An 18798-nucleotide genomic window follows, 5' to 3' on the forward strand; every position below is an offset into this window, starting at 1 on the left:
TGGGCAAAGAAGGATCAAAGGAAGACCAATACTTCCAGGTCCAAATACTTCATTGCTCCAACCACTGCTCCGGTTCCAAAAAGAGCAAAGTCAACTTTGAACACTGTCAAAGAACTTCAGAGGAGCGAGGAGAGCAGCAGTGATGACATAAGAAGTAAAGGGCCTGCAACAGAGGTACTTTTTTGCTAATTCACGAAATAGAATGTATGCACTTCACAGATACAATTGTCATTTGAATTTATAGAGCCTGACAAGGTGTGTACATGCCAGGACACAGTTATGTTGAAGTATGTCTGTCTTGCATAAAAGTACTTACAAAATCCAAAAACACAACTATTTTAATGATGTCAGAAAAATGAAGGCACGTTCATTTCAGCAATGATGATGATGATGATAATTTTCACGTTCAGTATCAGCTTTTTGTACCAGCACAATATAATTTACAGCCTCAGTATTTATTGTCAAATCTTAAATGAAATAACTTGGCTTATTCTTGTTAATATGCTTGTAGGTTGACGCCCTTTGGACATGCAAACCAACTGAAGTTGTTGTGGCTGTTATAAGAAATGCTGAACAGAAGCTGAATATAAACCTGCGGCACAGTGAATTTCAAAGTTTGAGGCCAGACGAACTCATCATAGGCGAGGCAAGTTTCTTATTAAAAGTGTTGTTGTAACAGATCATTTATCTCCAATGAACCCATCTGTTGATTCATCAAACCTTAAAAAATATGTCAAAATGTCATGAGTTTTACTGCTTAATAGATATTAAATTAGATTGTCAGCCAGACCAAAGGGTCTGGAATGTTATGTCAGACAAACCTATCAAAGTGTTGCATGAAGTAAACACGACTTAACTTGAATGTTTTCATTACCTTCCATTTTTGGATAATAATTTTCCAAACAAATTTTCCTAAAGGTAATTGAATGTTACATGAGAGCCATCCTCAATTCTATGGATACTGCTGGCCGGCTATACCTCATGAATCATTATACCATGGGTATAATCTTGTACTGCACGAGAGAGCAAATGGCCAGGTAAGGGTTACAAAAGGTGAGTAATTATATTATTATTATTATAAATCTTAACATCAAGTTGTTTTGAAACAATCCATTTGAAAAAGCAGCTTTAGTTTTTTGGTTGTTCCGTTGGAGGAAAAATAAATAATGCATACTGGGTACATTCTCTTTGAGTTTTGCAGCAAAATACAAATATTTTTCAATTTTTACGCATGTTGTCAGGTCACGTTTGATGACTATGATGGAGCCATTGGATTTGTCAACATAAGAAATGTGCACTGGAAGTTTGTGGTGAGTATGCAGCTGGTCATGTGGTACAATGTGCCTTTTCAGCATTCATGTACGGCTCATTGTTGTGAGTGTATTTTAAGGTTATCAATCTTAAAATTGCTTTAAATATTTATAACAACCTACAATCAAGTCAATATAACTAAATCTACTTTAATGTTAAATTCAAGTTTTATTACAAGTTAATGTAATTTTTCATAAATTGTCATTAATAAATTAAGAGACAATGAGATTGTATATTTGTATCTAATGTAGCTGCATTTTGTACATGCACATATGTAGCATGTGGATTGATTTTAAGACTGTTCTTTTAGTTTTAAATGTCTCCATGGTCGTCATCCCTATCTTAATGAAAAATATATATATAATTATTGTCCAATCAAAGCACTTGAATCATCCAACAGGATCCCATTTGTAGTCCCCACTGCTACTCTAACAATTTGAGTTTTCTTTGATTGAGTATGACCCCATATTGTGGAACTTATTTTCAGACTAATATTCAGTACTTTCAAGTAAAATGTTAAAATATGCCTATTTAACGTGGTTTGTTTCTTTATTTACTCACAGTTGTGATTATCTTGTGTACAATAAATATACTTCCAATGTTGCTCATTCATTAAGGTTTTACATACATAAAATGTATTATGTTATTATTGTTGCTGTTGTTGGTAAGTTTAAAATATGGCATGCTTTAACACTATATTTCTTTTTAAAACAGTATCTCCATGCCCTTTCAAACCGTATTTGTGGTTGATCCTCTGCAAGGGTCAAATGAAGTTGACGACTCCAGAAAGGCTGGCCAAAGATTTGGGTAATATTAATTAGATTATGGGAAATATATAATGTTATACACATCTTTAGTAAGGCCATAGAGTAAGTGCAAATGTAAACCAAAATTATTTTCCTTTCATCCTGCAGACAGTATTTCAAAATGCGCCGGAACAGATTTGGAAAGGAGGACTGGGTTAACATCAAGTGGCAGATAACCCACAGCTGCCAGAAAGATGGCAGCAGTTGTGGGATCTTTATCATGCAGGTTATTTAATGCAACCTTTTGTCTTTCTGATAGATTAAACAATATGCTGTTTTACTATGTAAATTCATACAAGGTGTGTTGTTTTGCCATTTGACAGATGGCCAAGATGACGGTGATGGAACTTCCAAAGATTCCGCAGCATTTTCGCATCAACTCATCTAAACAATCGATTGAAAAGCTAAGAAGAAACATGGCTGAAAACATTCTGAAACAATCAGGTTTTGTTCAAAATATGTAATCAATATTTTTGTTGACCTAATACATAATTGACACGAATATACATGTATTTATTTCTAGTTTCAAAGGATGAGGTCTGTTCCTTCTGTGGAATAGAGGACCTGCCCAAAACTGATGTTGATGCTGTTTGGGTGAGACTTGTTTTTAGACAATCTGAGTTGTGGATAATCTGTAGATAACCTGGAGTGAGTTTCAAGGAATAACATTACTAATCAAATATTGTTAACTTGTATGCATAACATGTTTCCTAAAGTTTCCATTTTTAAAATATGTTTAATTTATTTATCCCCATGTAGATTCAGTGTGGAACTTGCTCAAGATGGTTTCACACGCAGTGCCTTGGGATGACAGCAGCACAAATACCAAACAAAGATACCCCTTGCTATTGTGTGTTGTGTAACTGAACACTTAGGAATGTGTATGTCTGACTTTGTTGGATGAACTTTAGTACCGAAAGTTTATCAAGTTAAATGTTGTTCAAGCCGAACCAGTCATGTGTATTTTGGTATCTGATCGTTCATAAAGATTAAATGTGGGAACTACTTGACTATGATGGCTCTTATTATAATGTGTGTGGTACTATTTTTTAATTCAAGATGAAGAATAGGTTTACAATTGCACTAATTTGACCAAATCACTGATATGACCAGACTTTAAGTAATGACCACTGGGTTACATGTTTTCTCAGAAGAAGCAATTAGTTAATATAAGATCTATTGTTTGTTTGAGTATGTATAATAAATCATGAAAGTGCTCCTTAACCAATATGCTGGTTACTGGAAAGCAAATAGGACACCGTTTTACATTGTATCGATGCTAAACACATTTCGGTTCAAAATAATCCAAATTGAACAAACAATCTTAAATACACATTGCTTTTTCATAATCAATAGATATCCTGGTGACTGACGAGAACATGGTGCCACTACACTTTGTCCTAAAAACAAAACTGAGATGATTAAAAGAGATCTTCTGAAGAAAGTATTGTAGTTTTACCAACACAGGATTGGTGGTTAAACATCATTTTATTTAAAATTATGCAAAAGCACATCATCAATATAGCTGATCTAGTACAACAAAGGATTGACGTAGGAAATGTTGTCAGCCAACACTTTACTACATTGGATATATTGAATATTGTCTCCATAAAATATTTAAAATAATTCATAATAATTATTCATAATCGTATTTCTTCAAAAATAACAGGTGTAGTCCACTCATGTGGAGCCCATTGATGTAGATATTGAATGATTTCACTCTACACTTGATAACAGTGACGCTATTGAAGATTGTTTCCATAAATGATATCAAAATATTCATAAAAATTATTTCAAATCTTTTTTCCTCAAAATGAGAGGGGTAGTCCACTAATGTGGAGCCCATTGATGTAGGTATTGAATGATTTCACTCTACACTTGATAACAGTGTCGCTATTGAAGATTGTTTCCATAACATATGACAACATATTCATAATAATTATTTAAGATGAGTTTTTCCCCCAAATAACAGCTGTAGTACATTACAGGGTGGCCATTTGACGTACGATATACGTTCTGTCAGCCTACACAATCTTTCAGTGGATATATTGAATATTTTTGGAATATGTTTTTCCTGGATTGCTTTTTGCAGACGGTCCCTGGGCTTAGGTCTCACAGCTGATCGCACATTGAGACCAATGTTATTCATCGATCTCGGAGACCGGCTTTTTTTGGTAAAATGAAGGTTGTAGCTTGTTGTTGACATCACTACGATCACAGAGAGGTGTTGTTTGTGTTTTAACTCCGTTTCGTGAGAGAGCTATTGAGCCGGGAAGTCCGAATCTGTGAATATCTTTCTAACTTTACTGAACTCTACGCCCCCTCCTCCCCCTCTCCGTGCCGGGAGAGACTCATGTGGATGGAGCAGAGTGCCGGCGTCTTCTGGAGCTGAACTGGGTAACTTCCCAACGCAGGCGGTTGGTGTGTTTCCAACCCCCCCATCTTTAAGTCTTCCTGTTGGCACGCGCCAGAGAAAGCAGACGGTTGTCCCGTGCTGCGCCGTCAAAAGCAGCGTGCCAGGTATCATGACGCACCACAACAAAAAATTAGGGCACCTGCTTGCCATGTGGCGGTGCCCACGTTGAGGTCCACCGGCTCCCCTGCGGGTGCAGCCGGATGAGACACCCGCACCTTATAGTGATCTGGTCCGGGTTCTCCTCTCTGTGCTCTGCGTCTCATGTGGTCGTGCGGTGTCTGATGATGTCATTATTTCTTTCAGATGGATCTGCTTTCAGCAGCAGCCGCCGCCGCCGCTGCGTCCCGTGGTGACAGGACTCCCCCGCCCCCCTCCCCTCTTTCTGGCTGCTCCACAAACTTGGACCTCTGCCTCTGTTCGCGGCCAGACGCCCCTCCAGCCCTGCGATCCTCTGTGGCGTGAGACCCCAAAGGGACTCCCCAGCCAAGAACTATTGCTGAACTATCACCACATCAACTTTCCCCCCTCTGCTGGTGAAGATTTATTTGCCCGGTATATTGTGGACGTGTGCTGGGAATAACTGCAGAGTACGCACACCTCTATTTTCTATATTTGTGTTATTCATCGGCGTCTCTTGTTCCATTCGCACTGATCCGCCCGTCCAAGAGCCGCAGACAGGTCCGAGGTCTCGGAGGGATGCGCGAGCGAGCGCGATGCTCTGCTCTCGTGCCTTCTTGTGGTTGCTAACGTAGGGACCGACATGGGATCGCGAACTATGTGGAGTCACTCTTGAGGACCGAGTAGCCCGAGGATGGCGGGCGTAACGCGGGAGGCACCTGTGAACTCCTCTCCGGCGGTGGCGTCCCACGCGGAGGGCGAAGAGATCGAGGTTTTGGAAAGCACCGACGTTCTTCCCGTGGCCCCAGAGGATGTGAGTCTACATACATGCACGGTACCGGGGGAGACGGGGGGACGGGGGCGGTTACAGTGCACTGTAACCGTTTCCTCTAATTTTACAATTACGCAGCTGGACACGCACTTTGTTTTGCGCCTTTTGCCAAACAAATGCACGATGTAGATTATTGGTTTGAGTGTGTGAGAATGTCGTGAGCCCAACAATGAAGTTTAGAAGGTTATTTCATATAGATGTCATGGCATAACTGGAGATACGGGATTTAAAAATACGGAGTTATGCAGCACCAAATTCTTTCTAACACACTCACACACACGCACACTCGCGCGCACACGCACACACACACACACACACACACACACACACACACACACACACACACACACACACACACACACACACACACCACTCTTGCTACATAGTCTAAACTTGAAATAAGCCTCTTATAAGGAACCCGTTTACACATTGATCCATCCTTTGTTACCTCATATCTGTGGCTCATTGAACACAATGGTCAGACAATCACAGCATCCGATTTCTAGACTGCAGTTAGAGGGAAGTCCTTTTGGCCCAGACTTATCATCCTCCTCTCCACTGCAACACCTGTTTCTTTGATCATTTGTTGAAGGGTATTTGTGTGTTTTTCTATCTCTTCCTCTCACTCACTCCTTCATTTCCTTTCTCTTTCCTCGTCTCAGCAATGGAAGTCTCTGTTCGACAAGGTATGTACCGCGACTCGAATCACTCACCATTTGCATGCGTTTACTCATTTTGGAGCGGTGTTGTCTTCCCGTGTGAATAGTGGGTGACCTTTCGTTATTAGCTTGTACCAATGCAGATGTGTGCACTATAGATCAAGGTCATCAAACATGAGGAAGATTGCATTATCGCACCACAAGCATCAGTGGGAAGAGGAGAACAACATAACGTTCCTGTTTAATCTGGAAAAAAAGTGCTTTAGATGCTCATTAAATTATTTTAAATAAAAAAGTTATAGCAATTTGGTGCATGCATCATGGCCTTGATGTTGTAATTATTCTGTAACAGTGGCTTTAGAACTAATGTAAGGGACTTAAACCTGCACTGGGAAATGTTCCACTTAGGCGAAGGTAGCAGAAATAAAGTAATTCAGCACCCAGAAATCCTGTGTGAGACTTCACACAGCGCGCTCATGTTTGGCCCCTGGCTGCTTGCTCACTGCATGGTTTTGCATCCCCGATTCATTTAGATTATTCTCTGTCTGTTGGTAAACACGGGAATCTTCATTTGACTAAAGTGAAAATACCAGATCTCAGCCCCGGTTTGGGATTCAGGCAGATCATACACAATAATTTTTTTTATCAAAATCATGCCCGGTGCAGCTTTAAATCCTTTTGCCTGCTGGGTGACAATCACAACATAACATGTAAGCGAGCCGCGTGGGTGTGTCGAATGCTTACATTGACCCTGATAATGCAATTAGGGTGCTCCATAATCCGAGATGCATTGATCCATAACACACACACACAGACACGCACACACACACACACACTTACTTGTACATCCATGGCCACCACTCTATGGGGCTGCCACAGCACCTGCCTGACCTGGGGCCCCCTATACTTTCTGAGCTGAGTGTGTGTGCGTGTGTATGTGTGTGTGGGGTTAGTGGGAAGGTCTCGGCTTGAATCAGAGGCTCGTGTCAGGCTCACTCTTTCGGAGAGGGACTGAGGTCCCATGGGATTATGTGAAAGGCTAGCAGGGGTGTGTGTGTGTGTGTGTGTGCGTGTCAGTGTGTTTGTGTGTGGGCGGGCGGGTGTATTAGTAATGGAGCATTTTCTATGGACAGGCATTAAGTGGGCCTCTCAATCGTCTTTCTTTATGCGTGCGGCACCGTAATGCATTTCCTCAAGTGGACGTCGGGCCGAAAAAAAACAACAAAAAGACGCGGATTTGTCCAAATGGCGAGATCTGGCAGCAACAAATGTCCTTTCACTCTTTTGTCCTGCTTTCCTCCTTCTGCCTCACAATGAGTTGCACCATTTGTCAAGGGGCTGACCTCCGAGACCGCGTCTCTGTGAAGTGACTAAGGGAGAGAAATGACGGGCCGCTGAAGGAGAGGACAAGTAGGGTTTTTAAACCGGTCCGACACACCTGTGTCACCGCATGAGAGACAAAGAGACGACGTCTGCTCGGAAACAGAGGGTCTCGACTTTGACTTGCCTAATGCAAAGGATTCAACGTGCCTCCGTGCACGTAAGGCCGACGTTTGTATAGTTCAGCTGATCAAGATTAACGGTGTGGATAATCCATGGGCTGCCTCTGCCTCTGCATTTCACCCTTTATGTAACCGGTAATGATGGGGTGAGTCCAGGTGGCTGGGCCACGTCTCACATTCAACAAGCCATCCCACACTTTTCAAATCTCAAACAATGTTGGCCCTCAGTATTGACCCTTCGTGCATTCTAATTTCTTTCATCCATACTTTCTTTACAGTTACACCTGTCATCTCTCATAGTCCGCAGTTCGACCTCCTCGCTCATGGCTGTAACTTATTTATTCAAATAAAATGCTCCGGTGAGTGTAATCGAGTGGCCAAAAGAGACGTCCCGAGATAAAGACAATTATGCGTCTCTCGTGGTAACACATTCTGGCATCCCTGCCTTGTCGAATGCACAGCCTATTAATTTCTGTCCATCCCATCATGTTTACACAGCAGAGGAAAGACAGGATCATTTCCTATCCCTCATCTTTTTGGCCTACGACTTGTCTCAGTCGTCTTTAAAGCAGTTTGTCTTGCTTAAAAAAGCCTTTTCCCGTCATCTCTTTTTCTACCTGTCCCTCTACCTGTCCTCTATAGTTACACCCACCCACACACACACACACACACACACACCAATCCCAATATGTGCATCATCCCTCCTTCATGTTGCTTGCGTACGTCTCGGCGGTATGTTTGTGGGTTGGTCCGTCTTTTCCTTTCTCATAACCGCAATATCTCAGGAACGCTTTGAAGGGTTGTCTTCTACAGATTTGCCACAAACAGACTCCTGGTTGAACTGATTGGAATTAGGTGGTCAAAGGTCACTTCACTGTGTCGTTGGCCATAACGCGTATGAAGTGAAATCATATGCCCATTATGACAATTCCACACAACCGTCCGAGTTATGAGAAATGAGGAAGTGTTAGATCGACATGTATGTACATCTGAGGATTTGACCACAGTTCATGTCGTGGAATGGGCAAAAGACATTTGTTTTGTCTTCTAGACGCAGAGCACTGTTCGTGATTTTGCACACGGTTCATCACGGCGCGCTCCACGTACAGCACAGACGCACCACGCTTTGATCCAAGGGGACTGGGAATGCCCCAGTGCTTGTAAAGCCTCAGATTGGAAGTCCCCATGTGTGCAGACTGGAGACCTGGGCTCGACTCAAAGTAGATGGAGCCCTCGTAGAGAGACAGGATGAATTCAAACGGCGGACTCTATATCAGAGCTTTTTTGTGTCGTTACTGCAGCCTCGCAGCAGACGTTCGTGTCTCTTGTTGTAATCGAAGACTAAAAGCAGTGAACAGTAACACTTCTTGGACTCTGGCCTGTTGCATCGGTGAGTGTGAGAAAGAGATCCGTTTGGGCGTCTACGGTTGCCTTTTGTGCCGACAGCCTGCTGCCAGTGAGTGGCATGCTGAAATGCCCCGGGCACGCGCCTCAAGGAGCTTAGTGATTAAACACTTTCACATGGCTGCGTTGCTTCCCACGGAAGTGCCTCCTGCCTTCGTTTTCTCGCCTGGTGGCATGACACAGCTTCTGAATGCGAGTTATGATCCAAAAAAACTCACACGAACCACAAATATAAGTATTTCTTATCTGTCGGGAATGTCGTCTAGCCGGAGGGACTTATACTCGCCCATGCACGGTGCTGTAGTGGAAACAGTGCTTTAGCCACGTGGTGCCAGATTTAAAGTCTCCCCCCCCCCCCCCCCAACCCCCATCACTTAGCAACTGAAATAATGGCCGTGCGCTCTGGTGTTGGATAAGCTCGGCGAACATCATTAATTATAACAAGCAGACATTTGACAGTGGGGAAGCCACCTGTTCCCAGTGGCACTGCTGTATCTGTCACGCTTGTTAGATGGACACTCGGCGGTCATGCCCGAGAGAAGAAGGAAGGCCTTATTTAAAGTTGTTTTGTCTGCCAGTGACGTCTCGCCTCGGCGTCCCGTGAGCGACCCAGCTGGCGTCCTTCTTAGATTCCCGCTGTCTTTTTCTTCTTTTTTCTTTCCGTACACTTCAAATGAATGCTCCACCACCCAGGTAACAGACACTTAATGAGGATTTCCCCCGTCTGCGTTTACCGGTGCATGCAGGGACAGCATGACTGGCCACGCCCCGTCAGCGCCACCGTCATTAAAAGCAAACAGCAGCTTAGACAATGAGATCAGAACAACTGCAGTAATGGAGGCGATAGATGCAGCTGTTATATTAGTATTTTTTAGCTTCGGGTTTTCTATAAGTTTCAAAGACTTAGAATGGTAGAATTTATATATGTGACCAATATGTGACCACCTCTTTGTGTCCCTGAAGCAGACTTATATCTTTGCATCAGTTGGCCTCCTCTTGGATTTCTTTCCTCCGTAGTGTCTTTTTGTTCTTCTTCCCCATACCTCTTTGGAAGACTGATATGCTCGTCACGCATAATTGCCATCGATACGTGCAGAGATGGCGGGGTCGGGGTCTGCCGACCTGCTCGTCTAACTCCGCAGCGGTGATTGACGTTGGTGTCTCGGGGATAACTCAACCACATAACAGTCCGGGGGTTTGATATCCAACCACGTTGTCTTGATTCAGGACCGTGAAAGTAGTTGACGGCGGAAAACTGCACCTTGCTCGACGCCCGTGTGGCGATGAAATAACAGACGGAGCCTCAAACATTTTCATTGAGAGATTTAATCAGAGCTCATCTTTCCCCGCTCATCCGCCTCGCCCCGCTGCTGGGCTCTAAATAGATTTCCTTAATGAAAGGCGCGGTTCCAGTTGGTGGAGCGTGAAAACAGTCCGTGCTTTTATACCGAGGTAAAAATAGCGGCTGTTGCCGATACGTCAATCTGTAAATGGGTGAAAGAAGACCCGTAATTGGCGTACGGTGTGCAAAATCGAAGGGCTTATTTTGATGGTTGAAGGACTCTGTGATCTGGCAACCTCCGTATGCTTAGTGTGTGTTAGTGTGTGTGTGCACATGCAGTATGTTTTCCACCCGCCACGCCTAAAAATGTAAATCCATTACTAAAGGTCAAGGAAGGGCAGGTGTAGTGACAGCAGACACCGCCCGCTGAACACGCCTGTGTATGCCTGCTGCCTTTCAGGGCCAGTGGGGATTGTGATGGGGCTCCCAAGCACAAATTAGCCCCGATTGTTTGCTTTCTAGCTTCTCTTTCAACTCTCTCTCTCACTTATTACCTCTCTCTCTCTCTCACTTACTTATTACCCCTCTCTCTCTCTCTCTCTCTCCATCCCTCCCTCTCCACCCCTGCCTCTCATCTTTTTGTTATGAAGCCCCCATCAGTGTAATGTGGACGACACTGCAGATGTGAAGAGGCTTCGGTCTCGGTCTGCTCATCCATGCTTTCATCTCTTTGGATTAGCTTTGTTAAAGGTTTGCCACATGCTAGTTCAAGAAAAGAAAAAACTTAAAATTATGGTTTTATTTTTTCCCCGAGGTTACATCTCGCATGTCTGTGTCACTGCTGGTTGGGATCTAAATGTGTTTGGAAGAGTTAAACAAACCAATCGCGGCCTTATTGTTCTGGTCCTGGTGAAGCTGCACCAGTTGAAGAGGCCGGCCCAAGTGTTTTCAGTTCTTCTTCCAAACTTCTGTCCATCTCGTATGTTTTTCCTGTGTTTTTATTAGCAGACAGTTGAACGAGTAGCGGATAGTGATGGGATGACTAACTGTGGACCAGACGCAATCAAATCACTGTTTTATGAGAGCAAAGTCCTCTGGCATCATAGACGCAGCTAAAAGACGACTGGGCTGGGAGGTACAGCTATGTTGACATTTAAAAAGATGTGTTCATAGAGAGGGTTTGAAGTGTTTCTGCTACACGGTCCAAGAAAAGCCCAGAGCAAGCTTAGGGCTTTGTTTGCCAAAGACTTATATTCACCGTGTGCACATTTTTCTGGATGTGGAATAACGGCAACGTAGTGTGGACAGAAGGCCACAGTGGAGAAAAGGATGTCTTCAGGTTGAACCCGGAGCCAGTGTGCTCAGAACCAACTCATTCGTCCAACGGTTTGTTGGACCCAGTGAAAGTTCAAAAGCCATTCTGCCATAAGAGACGATCTTTCCTTGTTGGACACAAAAAGACGTCAAGCAGTTGTGTTAAGAAATGCTTGAGAGGGAAGTTTAATCCCTTCTTTACTCTCTCAGCTCTGCACACCTAACCATTGAAATGTTGGAGAGGGTCGGGTTTCCTATTTGACCATCTGACAAGGCGCCTTTATTGTATCATTAGGTTGTTTACTTTCGGGTGTGCATATGTCAGCAAGACTGCCTTTGTTCAGGGTAGGTTGGAGGATGACTTCCTGAACTCCAACGTACCAATCAACCAGCACCGTTGAAGCAGTTTCCTATTTCAGTCCGTCACTCTGACCCCCAGGTGGATCAAAGATACGGTCCATTCCTGATGGCTGAAACTGAAATACCTTCCCACAGGTTGTCGTTACGGAGCCGTTGACAGGGTGGCGTGCCAGCCGTGGTTGTGCACGTGCGCGAGTGCGTGACCTAACTCGTCGGGCTGCTGTTCTTCGGTGTTCCGGTGACACCTCAGGAGGTTTCAAAGGAACCTTTGGAGCGCTAAATGGAAAATAAATTTTTTTTGTCAGAGAGCTTGAAGTCACCATGGGAACGTTCACCGAGTAAGATCCTAGAAAACACACACACACTCACGCACGCCTATTTTGGGGCTCATTCCTATGTCATAAGCAGTTCAGGTCTGCAGTGAACCTGGCAGGTGCGCTGCCGACACAGGATAATCCTGTGTTGGCTGTGTGCACCTGTGTGTGTGTGTTTGTGTGTGTGTGGCTGTGTTTGTGTGTTAACTGATTTCTGCCTCCTCAGTCAAGTGCTGCCCATTAGGGAATGTTCCACACCGAGCGTACGACTCAGACAACTCGTTCATTGTCGCACATGGAAGAGCAGTTACGTTTTTACCGAGACAGATGGCCACGTTGACGACCACCGCAAAGAGAAGCCGACAATTCCCAGCGCAGATGTTTACGCCTGTGTGTGCTGGATTTGTGATGCCGGCTGCAACACTTTTCTGGATTCTCAACTCCAAATTATTTGCTGGCTTTCAGATAATTTTTCCTTTCCGTGTGCTTTACTGTCCGTGAAGCACTGTTCTAACAACGGCGTCTCCCTGTTTGTTCCTCCTCCTCCTCCTCCTCCTCCGCTCCCTGAAGTCATGGCAGGCTGCGGTGTAGACAATGCAATTCGAGACACTCGTAATTCAAAAGTTATGACATTTCTTCGCTGCTCCACCCGTGCCTATGCCACGCCCACGCCCATGCCCACACCCACACCCACACCGTAGGTAGAACGTTTAGTTTGTGGTTCAAAGCTGCTGTTCTCTCCGGATTCACTCTGCTCATTTTCTAAAAACTTTCTTCCCTACCTCTTAAAGACATCAGGCATCCCATTTGTCCTTCCAATGTGTTGCCTTTTTCTGGTTTGTGTACATGACAACTTCCCAGAAGCTTAAATCTTTCCCTGCAAAGCAGTGTCTCTCTACTTGACATCTCACTTATGGGAATAAAAGCAATTTCCACATTTGGCGCAAAGCAGGTGGGAGTCCCAGTCAGCGTTGGGCCTCTAATCACCTCTCAGCAGCAACTTCCTGTCTTCATTTTTCTTCAAATGAAAAGAAACCTGAATTGGAAGATCCAGGGGTATTAGTAGAGCTGTGCGCTGAATCTGCTCAACACCGTCACACATCTGGCTCATCAGGTTGACATCGCAGCATAATCAGTGTCATGTTCCACATGACCAGCGGAATTCTTCTCGGACAGGAAAGCCGGGGGTTCGGTCTGTTAATCAAAAGTATTCCGCTTTTCTCGGACGCCACTGGCTGTTTTGCTGCTGTCATGGCAACCCGGGCTCAGCAGAAGCCCAAGGTGAGCGACAGTGCTTAGCTTTCACCCAGATCTCCGGTCCCGGCCGGTCCCCTCCGTGTCGTCTTACAGGGCATCGCTGCCAAACCTGAGAGTGCTGAGCTGGCTGACTGTGACAAGGCAAAACCACATCACACACACACATAAACACACACACACACGCACACAAACAAAACGGACCAAAAGGAAATATAGCTATTTATGACACTTTACTGTGACATCTGACTATTATGCAACAACGCTACATATACACACAGACTGATGTCTTTTCTGCTGAGATTATTCTAGTAAAGAAGTAATAAGTCCCTGTGGGTGGAGTATATTGTCACATGCCTTTGTCAAATATCTTATGACACATTTCATGATTGAGCTGTTGGAAAATCATGGGGGTCTTGAAAATTAATACTGAAGGCCTGACATCTTAAAGAATAAGGAGGCTCTGATCAAACACCGTTTTTTCCAATCACCGGTTCCAGTAACTTAACTTCAACTGATCCAAGACCAGCAGTATTCCTAATTCAACAATCGGGTTACCTTGCTGTGACCTCACAGGCCATAACTCAAGGATTTATTGGCTTTTCATGACAGTTTCACTCAAATGTCTAACAGGATGAAGTAGTTACGTGTATCTGTAACTGGACCGGTTAGCAGAGGCATACAAGGGATTTATTTCTTCCGAAATGTAACTATTAGAGAAACCACCATTTAATGATTACGTTTTCAAAGAAACTGTAATGTGTGATCTGGCCCTGTCAAGATCCCTCCTATAAAGTAAGTACTTTTTAATATGGGGCAGCTTTCCCACTTTCTCAGAAATGTATTATGTCTTTCCGGATGAACCTTCACTACAATATCCATGGCTTTTCCCCATATTGTTTTAGAAGATGAATGGTGGGAGATCTTTTGGGAGGCTGGTTATATAAACCAGCTCTTTCCCTAAACTTGCTCAAAAACAATCTTAGTCACCCGCAACAATGACGCTGATTACTCTGCCCGGCCCCTTGGAGATCTGTTATTATCATTGTGTGCTGTGGGGCCATAAAATCTGCATTTATTGCACCAATTTGCACCAAGAACCCATAAAACTCTGTATGTTGTTGTTGAATACCAACAGTAACTAGACGGAGGTCTAGAATGTGGCGAGCCTTAAGATCTAGGGTGCTATCCATTTTGCAACACCTTTTGTAATCATTTGGAAGGCGTGTGCGGTTCTATCCCAAATCCTCTCCAACTCCACCGGGGGATTTGTGGTGTCATCTCCCCATGGGGCTCTGATGGAACGCCAGCGTGTACCTGATTCATTTTGGTTACGATCTCACTAATATTCACAGCTGACTGCTGGGAATCACATCACTGCATGTTAGTGCTAAGTGTGAGAACAGGGCCAAGGAGAGCCTCTCGACTGTCCGGCCCTGACAGTGTCGCTGTGTCTAATAGAAATCATCTCCGCATTTTAGGGGGGGGGGGGAGTCTTATCGCTGGGCTTACCACAGACACAGTTGCAGATACAGCAGCTTATCGGGGTGCCTGTCAGGGTCCGGCACTGAAGGTGTCGGTATGATAGGAATGATCTCCTTCGGGGGGAACAGCTGCCACAGTTGCGATAACTTACAGTTCCATTACAGGTGGAGTTCGATCCTTTTTTTACCCAACCCTTTTACAGCAGAGCCCTTCCCAAAATATATATATATTTTTTAACGAGGTATATGTGACGGTGTTTAGGTTGGTATTATATACTTTATAGGAGGAGTGGACGTAGTTACCGTGATGGCAGCCGTTGGTTCGTGGGCTGCTGTTTGGCTCTCGTTTTCTTGGTTTTTGAAAATTCAAAATAGGGTATAGCTAAGTACAACCAACACGGGAAAGTATTTTTTTCATGCCAAACATGTATTGAAGAAGAATCTAAACTAGTTTAGTGCATGTGTGAAGGGGCTAAACAGACATGAGAGTGGTATTAAACCTTCTCATCAACTCTAGCAGATAAACATATTTCTCAAAACGACGAATTGTTCCTTCAAAACAGAGGGTACAAAATATAAAAAAGACTTGTGAATCTTGAATATATATATAGCACATTTTTTATTTCTATAACAATTGGCAGTGACCTCTTCATGTAGGATGAATAATAAAACCATTTCCCTGCAAATAGGTGAATTCTTCTTCATGTTTCACGGAGTGGTGAATTTCTGGTCTGCTGCTCGGAAGCATCATATCTGCCTGACCTCTTTAGGTCCCTGAGGGGCCTTTCCTGGAAGTGTTTTTCTTTTCTAACTTCAGTAATGGAGTTTAAAAGAACTCTTCTCTCGTCGTAAAAGGAAAGGGGAGTCTGTTATAGAGAGAGCCGGGACTGTTTCTTGCTCACTGACCTCTGAGGATTACGGGAATAGGATTATAAAGTAGAGGGTGCCCTAGTGGGGCTTTCCACCACCAAGGATCAGGAGACAGCTGACCGCCTGATTGGTGTAGATTAATATAAGCTCCTACTTGAAGAATTGCCCCAAAAACAGTCCAGGAAAGGAAGTGTCAAAGGGCATTTGTCACTTATACTGTTGTAATAAGTCATTTTCTCCCTGTAGCCTGACCCATCTGGTAGGGGTGGGGTTCTGGTTGAAGATTGACAGACATTTTCAAAGGTCTCCCCGACCCAGATGGCAACCTTGAAAATGTTTCCGACGGTCCCCCGTCTTCAACCCCAGCCTCGCTCAGCTCCCCCTTTTTTTCCCGTGCCTTTTCTCTCTTCAGATTTGAAGAAAATAAGTCGGGGGGGCCTCCCCTCGAGGCAAGCCCCAGCCCCAGCTATTAGAGATCATAAATCTGCGTTGAATGCCGTTTTTTATTATTATGGTGTTATAGGAGAGGAGGGGAGGGGATGGCGGGTCGGCCTCGGGGCAGGCTCGGAGCAGACCGAAGAAGGGACTGAATGGGAGTGAAAGACAGCCTTCTTTTTGTTCCCATTCTTATTCTGTGAAGAGCCGCTGGATGCATGCAGGAGTGAAGGGATGTTTAGGAGAGGGCTGGGCCTGTGGTTAATGAGGGGTTCTTCTCACCTCAGTGTAAATGGGAGGTTTTGGGAGAAAAGGTCAAGCAATCTCCATCTATGGTCTCTGTGGTGACCTGCCCGTGCCCCATGCATCGCAGCTTAATGCGTGTTTGACGGGGCTGTCAGAGGGGTTTTGACTTCTGTCATGTTTGGCATCACTGGCCACGCTGGGTCAAGCTTTCCACCCTCCTGCCGGGGTGTTTACATGTCTTGGATTCAGGTCCTGCTTGGGTTCGTTATTGTCTGTGTGTTTAGTTTGCGTCTTCATAAATACTTCTCTCCAGCGTGAATGCTTTCACAAGCAGCGACAGGGGGTTAAGTGTTTGTTTCAACACACGCTGGAGTCTGCTGAGGGCCGTCAGATGGTGTGTTGCAATCCCCTCTGCTTCTGGAGACAGCTGGGGGGCAGCTCGTTCTCCAGCTCTCTCGCGGTCCGTCTCTCCCCCTAGTTTTTAAACTATGAACATGTCTGTTTTCCTCTACCTCGCCATCAAACCATGCATCACACTAATGCGGATCATTTAGAATGTTGTTCTCTCTCTGTTTGTCCCCTTAGACTGCTGGCTTTAAGACTGAGCTTTTACAAATCTTAATTCATGGCAGAGAGAGATAGAAGTCTTTGCAGTTTGTCCATAGTGATAGTACAGTGATGTGCTTTGGTCACCTTTTCATACCAAAGCTGAGCAGAGTCAGACCTGGTCAGATAACACATGTTGACCAATTGACACTGAGGGTCTAAGCCCTGCGAAAGTGGCCTTTGGCCTATGAAGCAAGCTAAAGCCGACAACCAGCACTGCAGGACTTTGATAGCATCTGGAACTCTCTGTGATTTACAATCTTCCAGCTTGATATTGCTACATCTATCAAATAAAAGCCTTGATGATAGTTTGATTGCATCTTGTCTCCGTAGAAACCTTAGTGCTTCTCTATCTGGTCTGGTATTAACCCCTGCAGGGTTTCAAGTCAGGGGGAGAGTGGGTAGAGGTGTGTGTGTGTGTGTGTGTGTGTTGGTGTGTTGGGTAATGTCAGTGGCTGTCTGTGGTGCGAGCTGCTGCGATACGGTGGGAATTAGCAGAGGTGTCGACATGGCCGGGGGAGAACACGCTGCTGGTTGATCAAGCGTACTGATACGACGTTGCCCGGAAACACATTTCATTTGGATTAGGCTGCACCGAGGTGATGTCAGTCCAGGTTCTCTGATGCTTTCGTGGGCATCTTTTCTGTCCTTTTTTTGTATTCAACCTTAATTACTCGAGCGAGACGAAGAGGATGGCAGCGTTATTCTCAACAATGGGCGCGGCCGGTTGCAGGGAACGGAAAGGTTGCACATTTCACACCCTCAGCAGAAACTAATACAACATGAGGTTTGCAAAGACCCGCTGAACACAAGTTACACGGCATATCAACTCCACAGACACCATTCAAACTACGTGTCCGTGACGAAGAAAGAAGAAAAACTAACTTGAAATAACGTAGACCGGCTGCTTTGATTTCACCAAAGGCTTTGAGGCGAATGATACACTGATCATCATCTTGGTTAGTTTATCTGCCATGCACAGATGGAGTTATAAGATGACTTTGGGGATCTATTTTTCTGAAGTATAGCAGATCCAAGGTTTCAGTAATATGGTCTGAAGGGTTATCCTGATAAAAGCACCCCGTTCTTTTGAGATTTCCTCCTTCAGTCTCAAGAACATTAACAATGCTCCATGATCAGGGTGACATGAGGGAAACGTACTCCCTGACAGGTGGCAGTGTTTGCTAAAGGTGAAGCAGCTGCTGTGGTTTGGATGTAATTACCTGTTGGATCAGGGTTTAAAAATGAAACCACTGTGACGCTGCTTCAGGCTGATATGTGTAGTCCGTGTGAGTCCACATGCTCACGAGTACGAGTAATTTATTTCCATAGGTACATACATAACGTGTACATACTGACAGACATTAACAACAGAAAAAATGTACGAATGTAGGACCGTCCAAAGACAGAGGTCTGTAGGCTCCTCTGAGATGAGGAGTTGGACGGCCCCATGTGCTTCAGGTCCAGCACTGTGAGGGGATCAGATGCCCAGGAATTGAAAGTAATACCGTAGTGTCTGACACCTATCCCCATATCGAGCCTTATCTGTGTGTGAACTCCAGATGCGTGTGCACCCACTAAAACAT

At 44.5% G+C, this 18798-nt stretch overlaps 1 protein-coding gene across 3 annotated transcripts in view; it reads left to right on the forward strand.

Moving 5' to 3' along the window:
• Nucleotides 1–4560: 4560 nt before the first annotated feature.
• The window catches only part of rhbdl3 (rhomboid, veinlet-like 3 (Drosophila)), a 50677-nt gene continuing 36439 nt past the window's right edge, over nucleotides 4561–18798 (forward strand). Inside the window, exons 1-3 of one of the 3 annotated variants that reach the window (XM_056408844.1) lie at nucleotides 4561–4637; nucleotides 4837–5464; nucleotides 6145–6168. In XM_056408844.1, coding sequence (XP_056264819.1) covers nucleotides 5345–5464; nucleotides 6145–6168 — 144 coding nt within the window. In that variant the 5' untranslated portion in view covers nucleotides 4561–4637; nucleotides 4837–5344. Of the gene's footprint in view, nucleotides 4638–4785; nucleotides 5465–6144; nucleotides 6169–18798 lie in introns of those variants that run through there. The other 2 variants (XM_056408846.1, XM_056408847.1) reach the window with 2 other exon arrangements.

The sequence above is a fragment of the Pseudoliparis swirei genome, chromosome 24 (assembly GCF_029220125.1).
Source record: "Pseudoliparis swirei isolate HS2019 ecotype Mariana Trench chromosome 24, NWPU_hadal_v1, whole genome shotgun sequence".
NCBI classification, from domain to species: Eukaryota; Metazoa; Chordata; class Actinopteri; order Perciformes; family Liparidae; genus Pseudoliparis; species Pseudoliparis swirei.